Source organism: Balearica regulorum, chromosome 2 (assembly GCF_011004875.1).
Source record: "Balearica regulorum gibbericeps isolate bBalReg1 chromosome 2, bBalReg1.pri, whole genome shotgun sequence".
Taxonomy (NCBI): Eukaryota; Metazoa; Chordata; class Aves; order Gruiformes; family Gruidae; genus Balearica; species Balearica regulorum.
This window is the reverse complement of record NC_046185.1, coordinates 31,662,911-31,677,309: the sequence shown is the minus strand read 5'-3', so window position 1 is coordinate 31,677,309 and position 14,399 is coordinate 31,662,911. Positions and strand designations below refer to the sequence as shown.

The window sequence follows — 14,399 nt, the reverse complement described above, 5'->3', positions numbered from 1 at the left end:
GGATCCCATGGGTTCCCATAAGTTATCTGCCTCCTGCATGTAAGTCTTAACTGCACAAGGGCCTGCTGCTACTTCTGCTGCAGATCCCAGAGCAGTCTTATATGTCGATTTTATGTCAAAAGTGTGCCGGGTTTTTTTTCTTTTTTTGCCTTCCCCCCCCCCCCCCCCCCCAACTATATCTACAGCATTACAGAGCCAGAAGAGGAGCCGGGACGGGTTGGTCAGTTGGTCCCTCTCCCTCCACAACCACGAATGAGGCCGGCCCCGAGCACCTCAGGTTGTTAAACGAGGTTCGTCGGGCAGGCAGCCGGCACCCACCATGCGCAGAGACGGGGCAGGCAGGGCCGCAGCCCCCACGCTGCAGTGCCCGTGGCTTCCCGCCCCCACGGCCACGGAAGGCTGACCGACCGCAGGGCTGCCCGGAGGGGCGCGGCGGGACTGACACCACACCGCGGACTACATTTCCCAGGCGCCCGCGGGGCGGACGGCACGCCCGCCTCCATTTCCCGCTCCTGCGAGGGGGCTGCTGGGAGCTGTAGTAGGGGGGCAGAAAGAAGATGGCGTCCAAGATCCGTGTTGTGCTACGGCCGGTGAAGAGTATCGTGGTCCGCTTCTGCCCCTTCGAGTCCAACGTGGAGAGTACAAGGTGAGGGGATTGCGGGGGCAGCGCCGGCCCCGGGCCCGCGGCGGCTTGGGCATGCTCTGGCCTTCGGGCCCGCGCCCGGCGGGGAGGCCTTGGCCGGGCTCCCCTGTGTGTAAGCCACCCAACGCCCTTCCTGCCGCCCGAGGCGTGGGTTCTGTTCGTTGCACGGCAGGCGTGGGTGCTGGACTTTCTGCCTTTAATTTTATTGGGGGGGTGGGGGGGTGGGGTGTGGCGTGTAGAGCCTGGGGTTATATGCGTCCGCAGTGCGGCCTGTGCCCCTCACCACGCCTGGGCTCTGCGGTGGGGCCTGGGGCACAGGCCTGCTCCCCTCTGCCCGTGGAAGCGTGGAGGGTTCCTGAAGAAACTGCTGGCACTGCAGGGCCTTGTGACTTGGTGTCATCGCTGTGCCCAGGCATAGACCCTTACATGTAGGCCTGGGCATTTAGCTTTACCAAACTACCTGGGGAGATGCCTCTCTCAGTTGCTGAGCCTGTGGGTGAGATTCTGCAATCACTAGTCCAAATGCTGGTAATGGGAGAGAGAGGGGGCAACAGCTGCTGCTCTATCTTGGTAATGAACCTTTGGAGACATCTAAGTAATTATGCTTCTTGAGTGAGAGAAGTTCTGCACCACACAATTGTAAAATGTCATTTTGTAATAGCTTTACAGACACATCTACTTTTGAAATTAATTTAGTAACAAAATTTAAAATCTCTTTAAGCTGCCAGAATGTCAAGTAGCTGTCATGCATTCCAGAAATCGGCAGGATACCAATGATGTTAAATAAATAAATCCTCTCTCAAACCCAAACAATAAAACATTGGCAAGCAACCGGTGTATAAAGAAAAATGAAAATTACTTTGCTGATTTTTTTTTTTATTATTGTTACTAACACAGATGAGAGAAACACAGCGCGTACACTGAATTTTTGCAAAATTCTTTGGTATGCTTTTTATATGTTGGCATATAAGGAATATCCATTTGGATTTTTAAGAGTGATTACCTCATAAGAGGTTTGTATTAAATACAAATCCTATTTTGTTTATACTTTTGTTGCCCAGCAATATCAAGATATTAAAATTAGGTTTAAAAATGTACTTACTATAATTGCTATCTACAACATACTTATATATTTTCAAATATATTTTCAGAAAATTTCTTGGATGCATAAACCATAAAAACATCCAGGCCACTAATAGAAACTGTGAAGTGACTGCTGATGTGAGACATGATGGGTCTGAACCACTTGTAGATGTTATGTTTGGTAAGAAGTTAATTTTTAATCTTGACAAAAAAAGAAAGACCTTCCGTGTTTGTGTTGTTACGATATTATTCTCTTCTCTATGATTTTTTTTTACTCTGGTTACTTTTTTGGTTCTGGTCCATAGCTAGATGTTGTGCAGCTGGGAGGAAAAAAGGAAGAGGGAGTCACTAACAGCCTGATGTCTATATAAATGTGTATATATGTCTTTGTACTACAGTTAGATCTGGTAGATCTTAGATCAGAGAACTGACTTAACTTTAGGGTTGGGTCTACTTTTGTAGTGACATACTTGTGTGACCTTGCAGTCAATTGTGACCTTGCACAATTCCAGGGAAGTAGGTGTAGCTCTGTTTTGATATAAGAATCTGTTCACTTTCTGTAATTTTTTTATGTTATCTGTGGTGAAGGTATCTCAGTCTTGAGAAGAGTTCAATACCTTTAGTTGTTATGCAATTGAGTAACTTACTATGTAGTTTGAAGGAACTGCTCATATGGATAAGACCATACATGTGCAGATGGGCTTGCAGAATGAGGTCAACTGATGTACAACAAATTTCTTGGTTTCCTTTGAGGGTATAGTGAGCAGGCAGGGAACTGATAGTAGAAATTTCATCAGTTCTGGAAGCAGACCAGATTCTAGGCTGTGAACAGATGGCTCTATTCTGCTTTTGTCCTTTTCCCTGGCTGCAGCTTCTTTCCTGCTGTGCTGTAATGGGCCAATATGTCATGTAGCCCATGAAAGTTTTCATTATTATTGATTCTTGCTACCCCCTTTTCTTTAAACTTCTGTATATTTAGTGAATCGGTACAAATGTCAAGTGTTGAATGTACTTCATTTTGCTTAGGAAAGTCTAGTTATTTCAGTGTTGACATTGCTTGTTTCTCCCTTCTCCATGCCTCTGTCTTTCCCATCTTTATCTCTAACTGTGATGTATTAAGACTTAAGCGTTGAAGCTTAATGTTTTTTCACAGCATAAAGTCGAAACAATTTATTTCACTGATGCCAAGAGCTACAACTCTGAACTCTTCGTTTTCTAAGAGCTGATTATTTTCCAAGTGAAGAGCCTGCAGCCCTTGTAGTTGGCAAACAGGGGGCTGGAACTTGGATGCCATGCATGGTGTTGCACTGTATGGGTTTGAATATGGCTTTTGTATTTGCAACTTGCAAAAATAAATAATTAACTTAGGTACAATATTTCTACTGCCTCCTCCCTGTTCTAAACTAATTTCTTTCAGAATTTTACAAATCCTAGTGCTGTCTATTTTTGTACATTGTAACCATCAGATTGTGTAAACCAATTTGTTGTTTTGGCTAAAGTAGTAAGTTAAATGGACCGTAGACAACACACTGCTAAAATGCTGAGCCATGTGTGGAAATGATGCCTTCCAATGCCTTCTGTGCCTTCTGTTCAATGAGTGAGGGCATAGTATGAGCCATTCTCATCAAATATGTGTTCTTGCTATAGGTATATCTAGACAATCGTTTCATATTTTTCAATAATGCAATACAGAAATGAAAATTACATGTATATCATGTGAAGTTTAGTGTATTTGTTTGTTAGTGGTGCATAATCAGATTCCTTGGTAAGTGGAGTACTTTCTAATCAGACAACACGAACAGGTTATTTGGGTCTACAAAACAGAACTGCACACCAGAGTAATTGTGACTTAGATTTTGCGACTTCTTAATTTTTTTTTCCCCTTTACAGCTGATGGAGAGCGATTGATAATGAAGGGAGCCAACTTGACGACAGTAGAAATGTTAACGGCATTGGGGTCCAGATGTAATGCAAAAGAGCTTAAGGAAGAACAGAAAAGCAAGAAGAAGAGTCCCTGAAGAATAGAACAACTGCGTTTGCATTTACATGTGTTAAAAACAGCAGGCTGCACAGCCTGTGCAACAAAATCTGAGAGAGAGAGAGAGATGGCCAAAACACTGACCAGTTTAACATGCAGCAGAACGAACCATTTAAGTGTTTCCCATCTTCACCTGAAGGAAAACATAGTGGATCAAAAAATCTTCTAGCACTAGTGGGTCAGAGTGGCTTAAGATGCATGAATGCATCCTTCTAAGTAGCTGCCTCCCAGTCGTCTGCATGTCGGACTAATATCACGTGTATTTGCATATAAATGTGAATAATGCACATTAGGTATTAATATTACAGCAAAGAAGAATCTCTTTGGACATTATTTCCTACAAAATTTCAATACAGTGGAATGCAAAATGTTATTAGAGTGGTTATTATTTTTGAAAATTATTAAATACAAAAATATGAAGAAAACTTTGAAAGTATTCCTCATTGACTTAGCTGAGGGACAGCAAGCTGCAAATAGTGGATTTTCTAATACTATGTTTATAATACATCTGTTGCTAAGTCCCTGCCATTTTCTTCTCTTTTTCAAGAAAGTGTGAATTTTGCTAAATGTAAATTTAGCTCAGCAATTAAAGTAACAAGGTAATTGGACTGTGAACACACAGTACAGCTATTCATCCTGCACAAAAGTAGCTAAGTTTAGCTCAAAGGGAGAGGTACGTTTTTTGGTAATTGGAGAAAAGGGCTATCTTTGAAGTTCAGTTTTGTAATATTTTTGTCACTCACTTTTGAGAGATTTCATTAAATATTTTATAAAGATCAAAGGGAGAGCTTTATTTGGTGTTTGTAGCCCTATGTCCAGCCCTGTTATTTATTAAAGTACGTGCTTAGGTGTCTTGTCTGTATTGCAAAGCTCTGTGGGTTTGGGAGGCTTGATCTCTCCTCAGGCTGTGCAGGTGAAGGTGTCAACTGCACATGTGTTTCGTGTGCATCAGTTTTGTTCTAGTTCAATGAAAATGTAATTAAAATTCCAGTTTTCAGAATAGCAGGTGCAGTGTTACTTAGAGGCATTGGTTCTACCTGTTGTTAATCAGATGCCCAACTTCTGTAAAATTGTAGTATATATATTTCCAAAGTTAATATGGCAGCAGATTTAGGGCACAAATCTGAAACTAGTTTTACCTTACTTTTGCCAAGATTTGTAAATGGACACTGTCCTTTCTGAAAGCAACTTTGTTTTAAATAGCACTGTCAAGGTAATTCTTTGCAACTTCTTCACCAGGATGCTGAAGTGAGGGTGGTATCTTTTGTTGGGGAAGCAGAGCTGTGCTAAAGACATTTGATGATATTTTGTGGTGGCCTCCTCCATGTGTTTGCAACAAATAGAAGAGTGAGATGAGATGATTGGGGCAGATTGGTCAATGAAATTTATATGTGGGAACAATAGATGTGAATGACTTAGTCTGGGATGAATACCTTCTCTGCAGTCTGTTATCCTTTTTTTTATTAGGCCACCAACTCTTCTGAGTGGTTTCAGAGTACTGAGCTCAGTTTTGGGTTTTGGAGGTGTTTTGTTTTTTTTTTTTTCCCCAGTTTAGAACATTGTGCAGCATGGCTTTACCTGAAGAAGCCTTAAAGGGAAAGTAAGAATTATTCAAGTGGAAAAACACTGCAGAATTATTCATGCCCCAGTTAATCATGTATTCACATGCTCAAAAGCTCTCTTACTGTAATATGTCAGTGATTTTTGTGATTTTTTTTGTTAGTTTTTTCTTTGACAGTTTGTAAAATGATGTCAGCGTATAAAACGTGTTTAAATGTGAAACACTCAATCCATCTTAAATAATTAGCCATCTCTAAGTACTTAAAGAGTAAAACAGAGGTTAAGTAATATTAAATTTCTATAGTGTTGGTCCAACATTGGGGTTTATATTTATGGAGAAAAATGAAGATCCTAGTTCAGGGTTTTTATAGCCAAAATAAATCCTCTCCACTGTTGAAGAAAGGTGATTTTTTTTTTTTTCCTTTATTTACATGGATAGGCATCCTGTTCTGTAAAGACATGCTCTTACTAGGTACTTTCATTTTAACCCAGAGATGCCCAACCTTTTTGCTTAGGTCAGGCCAAAGGCCTGTAACGTAGCCCTTGAGAGATGAGTGACCACTCGGTGGATGAAGTGAGAGCTGATGCTGCTTTTGCTGTATGTGCTAGTAGCTGCAATTTGCAGTGGTAAAACTCTGCTAGGTTTTGTGCATGAAAAAGAAGTAATGACTAGGATTTGAATACGTAACGTATAAAAGAAAACATATTGGACAGAAGAATAAAGCTAAAAACATGCTGCTCAAGACTGCAAAGATATTGAAGGGATATAAACAAGCAATATGGGCAAGGAGGTACTCTGGTGATTGTTATGCTAATATCTAGAAAATTGCTCTCCCTGTACCTTGTAGATAAAGGTACGAATTTATTTTTCAAGTATGTTAAAGATAATCTGTCATTAATTTCTTCTCTAAGCATTTAGACAACTTAGCTCTTCACACAGTATCAATTTCTGCTGCTATCTGATTGACTGAAACAAAGCCGAGCGGCCTGCTGCTCTGACATCTTCCTGACACGCACAGTCTGGGGCTGTGGATGGAGAGAGTATTAAGGTCAGTCATGCAGAACAAAGCAGGGCTGGGTGAGCATTGACTTTGCATGTTGTTATTCTCTAGCCCACTAATCTTGATTACTATACTCTACCAAAAATGTGGGTGCTTGCCTAGATATAAAAAGAACTGGAACAGACCCTAAAACCACTAGGATTAACTGAACGCAACCACCACGTCCATGTAGGGTATCTGCCAGCAGGTGATGACATGGCAAATGTCTAGATGTCTAATACCTGGAGATTTAAAACAATTATTAGGATCATCTTAGACCTGTTTATTGTACAAATACCTATTTATTTAGAAGTTCTTGTCAGTGTGTAGGGAAAATAGTCCTGAAACAGATGAACGTGCCCTTCAGATAACACCAGCTGATCAGAGTACTCCCTGTTTTAATATCTGCAGCATTGTTTTTTAGAAAAAGATAATGATACCTTTGTTAAAAGATTTCAGCTGGGAGCAGCAGTGTTAGTAAACATTTCCACAGCCTGTTTTAACTACTAGCTGGCCCGAAGAAGTACAAAATTGCAACGTCCTGATGCCTTTCTTGCAAGGTAGAAACAAGTAGAAACATGCTATCAGAGGTAGTTCATGCATGCCAGTGCAAATTCTATTCCTTGTTATTTGTGGGGATCTCAATCTGGGCAATTTCGTGCTGCATGTTGTAGGAAAAACTGGGTCCAATACAGTATTGCTGTGCAAACCCCCCTTGAGGAGTGGAAGATGCTTTAAATCTCAATTGTTTTGAAAATGTCGCAATCTAATACATTTTTGCTGTTTGTGAACGTGCAAAAGGTGTCATCTACTAATTTCAGAAAATTGCCCACAAGTATTTGCCCTGTTGGATGTGGGAGAATGCATTAATTTTGGTTGGCTTTTCCTAGTTCTTCATCTCTACTATATATGAATTTTGAATGACCAAGAAGTTTATATGGTGTAAGGAAGAAGGAAAAAAAAAAAACCCCAAACAAATTAAATATCCTTGGACTGTATTTAACAGTTCTCAAGACTTTTGCTCCCAAATATATCTTCTGCATGCATGCTCTCCCTGTGCAGGTGTGCACAGTTTCAGAGTTGCTGGCTTACTGCCCACCTCATCAACTGCCCGTGCGACCAGTTTCCCTGGATGCTGGGCCCTTCTCCACTGGATGGTTTGGAGTCACCTTCAGACTGACAGGTCACCTGTCAGCGGTGCCTCTCCGAACTGCACTTCCTTAATAGCCTTTTTCCTTCCTGGTACTATTTGATCTCATCCAGTCTCACATTTTCCCCCTGGAAGGTCTGAGTCACTCTTCTGAGCCTTTTTTGTTGTCTGCCAAAAGCTTGCAGTAGCTTCAGTCATTGGAGAAGCTTGGCTTCTGGTAGACCACTACTTCTTGTCCCTGCTCAACCTTGCTCTGTATGCTGAGAAATGTTGGGACAGGACAGCACGAAAGGTTAGAGGTTCTGCTTTGCTTCTGATCGTCTTTAACTTAACAAGTCATCTTTGCATAGAGCTGTTTTTCTCAAGATGTTACAAAACTAAGGCTGTGCCCAATGATAGATGTTAGAGCTGTGAAGGCAAAGGAGCTCCTGATCTGTTTTGATCATGTCTCATTGTTTTAAATTTCAAAGTGGTACTTGAAAGCAAAGATAAGGCGAGTGTAGAGACTCTGACTTAAAGCGGTCAGTCTCCTATGGCAGTTGCTGCCAACAGAAGTTAATGGCACATCAAAGGACATCTCTGCACAGTGCTTCACTGGGTGAGGTGAGTTTGACTTGCTTACCTATGAAAAGAACATTTCTTTTAAGACTAAATGGCTAGAAAAGACCAGCAGACCTGTTTGTGAAAGGAATGCTCAGTCAATAGGAGCAAAGCCTGGGAAGGATGGAGTCCTTCATGAACAGGTTGTCACAACTCAGGCTGACAGTCGCTGCAGGAAGTTCAGAGGACAGGCAGGAGGCGAAGCAGCAGATTCCTTCCTTATCCAGCCACTAATTCTTCTCTGCTTCTTTTGACCCCTCCACTCTTTCAGCGAGGAGTTAAAGACCAGCCTTACTGTAAAAACTGCGTGGCCAGCAGGCACAGCCAGAAAATTTGCCATCTCAAACACAGTTCTTGCGCAGATTCACTGTCTTCTCGTTACTGGTGAATCTGAGTGGTTCAAGTTGCTTGCACAAATAAAAGAAACAATAATTATTTTAATGGAGTTTTTAAAGTCTCTTTTTCTATGCAGGGCTTTACAGAATTTGTCTTCACAATCCACTGCTCAACTGACTTTCAAAGTATTTGAAATGGCAAATTTAAAAATCAGATGATTAATTCTTCCTTTCTTTCACATAGCTGTATCAGTATCAAGTTAAGCCGCACATACAAGAAAAAGTGCCAGAAGCAGTACCAGAAACTATCATGTGGCAGAAGCATAGGAAAAAATCAGGGAAATGCAATGTAATTTCTTACCTCCTTATAGCTTTTCTCTGACCTAGATGTTAGATATGTAAGATCATATCTCAAGAAGGAATCAAGGACGTAAACCCAAATACTATGAGGCTTTTCAAGTCTGGAAGAGCAAACTGGAGAATACCTGCCTGTCCTACATGGTTGCCTGTGATGCCAGAGGCAGGAATTTTCTTAGAGATCTTTTGAACACGAGACGTAGTCAAGACACTTGGCAAACTTAGTGTATTGGCAATGGGAATGGGATAATAGTAAAAACTATCTTTAGCTTCCAAATGGTTTTTCCCTAGTTTTTTCTACAGTCCATGAGAGAGGAAGTTAGAACTGGAAGCTAGTGCCTGAGTGACACCCCGGAGAGCCTCTTTCTTCCCCCTGCTCGCAGGTATGAGGAGACTGGAGCTTTTTGGCAAAAGCTAGCCTTCGTCAACAGTGACCTGGGGACCTATTTCACACCTAAGCCCTTGTCACCCCAGCCCTGAGCTGGTAGACAGGCTACACGTACTCCTGACACCTTATGATTGGGCTTTGCTCAACACGAAGAGCGGCAGTCACAGTCCCCCTCGTTCCAACGCTGTTGGTACTCACATCACGCTGAGAAGACCTTTCCTCTGTGGAGGGCAAGTGATGCTCTCCTTGGCAAAATCCCGAGAATGAAAAGTAGTACAATCGTTACAACTATAAATTAGGCTTCTTCACTAAGGTTACCTTCACAGCAGTTGATTAATATCGAGTAATGAAACTGTCCTTATAATCTGCAATTAAGAAACTAATACTAAAACTTTATACACCCCTTCCAAAATCTAGTGTGCATGTCTGTAATTTGTGATTCTAAATTTCATAGACTAATTGCTGGTAGAAATATTTTTTACCGTTATTTATTCCAAATGATTCTGCTCTTCCTTGTCCTTGCCTTTATGTCCTTATTGTTTGAGACAACACAGAAAGAACAAAGTCGGGGGGTTTATTCATATTATTTATAGAGCTTTGGGATAATTTTTTGTACATCTGAGGTTTCTAAAAAGCCACACCAGAGTATTATCTTCCTGAAAGTCTCCTTTTGTTTTGTGCAGATTAAAGGCCTTTTCAGTGCTAGAACTACAGCTACAGACAATTTGTAGTCATCCTAATCTCTTTTTTAATGTTGTAATGACTATGCTTATTATCAAATTCTGAAGATAATTAAAAATATTTTCATACTAATGTGTGGATGTTTGCTATTCAGGGTAGATACTGCTGCTAAATAAAGAAGGTTTTTCAAAGCTTCCAGAGTTAGACACAAGCTTGTATATCCGCAGTCACTGTGAGCTGGGCTGGAACTGAGATCAGGTAATTTTTGTCTGAAATGAGGAAAATGAAGCCTAGAGTCGCTCTTTCTGGTCACTGCAGGCTCTGGAGCTTTCTCTGCTGTCACTGAGGCAGGGTACAATGTCACACCATTGCCGCAGTAAACTTTGCCCTCGATGTAAGCATTTCCCTTTAAACTTGCTTTGAACGTGTTGCTGACAGCGTACAGGACATACGCTGAGGTTGCCGGTATGTTAATTGCATTATAGTAATGCTCTGTGGCATCAGCGAGGGTCGGGGCTCCGGTTGGCTCGGCGCTGAACGCAGGCACGCAGGAGCCTGCCCGTCCCCGGCCACCGGCCACCTGGAGCAGACGCGGCAGCGGCCAGATCCACAGCAAGGACTCCTTGGACCCATGCTCCTTAGACCAAACTGTGCTGGAGAGTAAGGTGGCTTCGTTTTGACTTGAAAACTGAGATGTATTGCACAAAGCTCATTGATAAATGCCCAGCTCTTTTAGCTCAGAGGTAATGAAATGCCGATATGCTAGAACATCTTGTGTGTATTGACATACAAATGAAAACTTGTAGGTTCATGTGTTGCCTCATAATCCCTGGTCTAGTATTGCCCAAGCACATAGCTCCAGAGCTGGAGTAAAGCTTACCTAGGCCAGCTGTGCAACTGTAACACGTGTTTCATCATGTCTGCCCAGTGATGACACGGCTGGGAAGGGAAAACCACACTTGTACAACAAGGAAACAGAAACAAAGCTGTGCTACCTATGCAATTTTTCTCATCCATGCCTTGGGGGTGAGTAGCTATTATTCATGGACTGCTTTAATTTTTTTCACAGCTAGGGATAGGCTGAAGAGTAAAATTTGGGCTGTGGCGTCCAATTTTCCTGTCAATTTTTTAGGGCTTTCTTAAGAGGTAATCTTGTCTAGAAGAAGCCTGCCACTTAGAGAAGTTACTATGTATTCACGGTATGTCTGTATGCTAGAGGGAAAGTGAGATCCTCCCTTTTACACTGTAAAGCAAAGTATAGCACTATCAGATTGAGTTCCTTCCAAGTTAAACATATGGGCAGTTTAATGACTAAAGGTCTAGGGAAAAAGTTACACCTCCTATGCAACCTGATCAGCGATATGTTGCAGACAAGGAGGTGGTGGTGCTCTGCCCTGCCCAAGCAGCAGGTATTATGACTCCGAAAGACAAAATATGGCTTAACTTGCATGCAATGGGTAATGCTATGGCTACGTGAAGAGAAACCTCAAACACTGCTGGCCGCAGCTTCCCAGCTCTCACGTCCGATGAAGCATCACTGCACCACGCACGCTTGCCCAAAGGAGTAGAACGAAGGTCCCTGTGCACTCTTTTGCCTTGGTCCTTTTCTTTGCACTTGGTAATGAAGGACTGTAATATCCTCCCCTCCTATGAGACGCAAGGGCTTGACTACCTTGGGAAAGCATTCGCTCTGGCAGGCCCAAGCCGCCAAAGTGGTGGTTGCTCCTAACTGTGGCTACGTGCTTTCCGTGCAGCTAATTTCCACGGAAAAAGTTACACTTCTTATTGTAAATTTGATTCTCCTTCTCTTGGGCAATGTACAGTCTAACGTGGAGACAAGCAAAACTTCAGAGAACTTCAGCTGTCCGGGCTGAAACAGTAATATGTGGCATAGGAGTTGAACACTTTCCATATGAATACGTGTATTTGCTGCTTCTCTTTCAGTATATCTTGAGAGAGAAGGACACTACACACACAACATGTCTGACCACGATGTCAGCCTCAATCCAGGCAGGAATTGGGATTTACAGAGATGGATCCCTGTGGCCCAAGCATCTCTGAATACCTGACCATTTTATTTTGGCTCCCAAAGTAGGAGCCATTTGTGACCAATACATATACTGTACTGTCATAGTAAAAAATAACCTATGTTTTGTAGCCCAGTCCACCTGTACCTTGCACAGAAGGATACATCTCTGGTCCCTCTAGTTACTTTGTTTGCTAGGCGAGATACCACAAATTTCAGTACTATCTTGTTTCAAGGAAGTTTTGAGATGTGGCATTAACAGTATCACAGCTAGTAATCTATATCACAGAATTAATTTGCAAAATATTAGATTTTAGTAAAAAGATTAGTAAAAATTCAGATTTTTCACTGTATCTTAACAGTTTGCATTTCAGAAAAGAGAAGATTCTCTTTTCTTGTTACATCTTATATGAACTTACATGCTTAGACCTGAAAAATTTGTAAGGAGAATAAATCAAACCAAATGACTTGTGGGAGGATTCAAAAACACAGCAACGTTCTGCAGGTAGGTAGCTCAATTTCCATATACTTCAGATCCAAGAATACTGTCTCACCACTAGATGGAAATAGTGGATTTTACATCTTCTGCTACATTATCAGCACATATACCTGAATACTATTTGCATATCATAAGCCATCTGCAGGCAGCACTGCAGAAATGTGTATCAGAAATTCTTTGCTAGCATACATGGAGTAAAGCCAAGATTTCTATTTCTAGAAATTGTCCTCATTTTAAAAGACTGAAGACTGCCTAATTCCTGAAGGATGATTCTGTTTGATCCCTAATCTAATTGCTTTTCATTTATCCTTTCTGTAAGCAACCAGAAAAGAACTGCAGGACAGACGGCATTTGAGTTCCACTACCATGAATGAGGTAGTAAACAACAACCTAATTTAAAATCTACTCCAAAGTCTCTTGCACAAGACAAAAAAAAAAAAAAAAAAAAAAAAAGAAAGATAAAAGTGGAAGGAAGTTGAAAGTCTTGTGTTTCAATGCACCTACTTAATGACAAAAAAAAGCAATGTGGCTTGCTGCCTTACGAGCAGACGCTATAGTGTTGTTTGCATATTAAAAGCAAGCATATAGTCAGAGAAATGGAAGGTAATTAAAGGCAGCGCAGTAGGGAAGGATAGTTAAACAGAAGGATTTTTTTTTAAATCTCAGTTGAAAAATGAGCTGATCACTTTGTGTACGACAAATCTGACCTTTTCTAAAAAGTATTGAACCTTCAAACTGGTTCAGTTTAGCTCTACTAAGTTGCATCACTGCAAAGCATAAAGGGAAGCATCCTCCTTGCACCAAAACATTCGGATTCACAACACCTTCTCATGTTGTGAAATGCTGGAACCTGCACAGAGACCTTGCTGCCTTCTTCAGTTTTGACACCTCAATCAAACTCATCCTCAAAAGTACTAGCAGAGGAACATAGCCATGGCTACTCCATCAAAAAACTTCAGGCAGTAGGCGTATCTTCAGGTTTTTATTTTTCAGGTCAGGAGAAAGTAGCTCTGGGTTTCATCCAGACACAAAGCCAAAAGACGCAGAGATTGGCATAACCCCGATGGTGGAAACAAATCTTGGGGGCACATTGGAATCGAGATTTCTGTTGTGACTTAGAAACAGCAGCTTTCTCACATAATATGACAGCAAATCTCTCTGCTCACCTGACAGAATTTGACAAAAGATTGGCCCAAACCTCACAGGTCCTGGTAACAGCGTATATTTTATGATGGTACTTCTGCACCAATGTGCAGCAACGGCAGCTGCTGTCTTTTCCTTTAAGAAGTAGGAATTAGGGTATCACAGTTCAATGGGGATTGAAACCAAGGTACCAAATCTGCATTTTTCCAGTGCTAAAAGCATGAGGTTGCATTTAGGCTTGGATTTTTCCTGTCTACTGCAAGTACCTGCATTAGTTCTGTATTTTGATTGATCTTTACTGCCTGATCACTGTGTGTACCTAACAGGTCTGCTCCCAGGTTGCAGCAAGCTATGGATTGCTGTGGTTCAGTAATATGCGATATACCAGTGGGACTAGGGGGATGGTGGGGAGGCCTGCAATCAGACACTATAAACTGCTCTGGGATGCTGACTCCTCTTTGCTCTGTCTGTGCCATATGATGCCCTGTGCTTGTCTGTTCCTGAATTATCCATAGAAAGCATGATATATAATAAGGGGTGCAATTTAGGATTCAGCATCCCAGACTTAAAAAAATTCCCTAGAGCCAAAATCCTGGACACTGGTTTTGGACCCCATGGGTGCCAGAGCACACCGCACTGGACTCTCGCCGCAGTAGGTGCCGGGTGGTGTTTTGTGTCCGAAGGCTGCGACATCCCTTGGCAGGATGGCTCCGGCGGTGTCCCACCGTTTCCGGGCGCAGTGTACCCCCTCGGCGCAGACAGGGGGTGAGTGTGCGTGTGCGTGTGTGTGTGTGTGTGTGTGCGCGCGTGTGTGTGTGCGGGAGGAGGAGGGCGGGCAGGGGCGCGGCGTGCCCGC

At 42.1% G+C, this 14,399-nt stretch overlaps 1 protein-coding gene across 1 annotated transcript; it reads left to right on the top strand.

Annotated features, from left to right (window-relative positions):
• Positions 1–512: 512 nt before the first annotated feature.
• Positions 513–4,613, top strand: MRPL53 (mitochondrial ribosomal protein L53). The gene is made up of 3 exons (XM_075743822.1): positions 513–646; positions 1,795–1,907; positions 3,617–4,613. The coding sequence occupies exons 1-3, from the start codon at positions 558–560 to the stop codon at positions 3,742–3,744; spliced, it is 330 nt and encodes a 109-aa protein (XP_075599937.1). The 5' UTR covers positions 513–557; the 3' UTR covers positions 3,745–4,613.
• Positions 4,614–14,399: the final 9,786 nt, after the last annotated feature.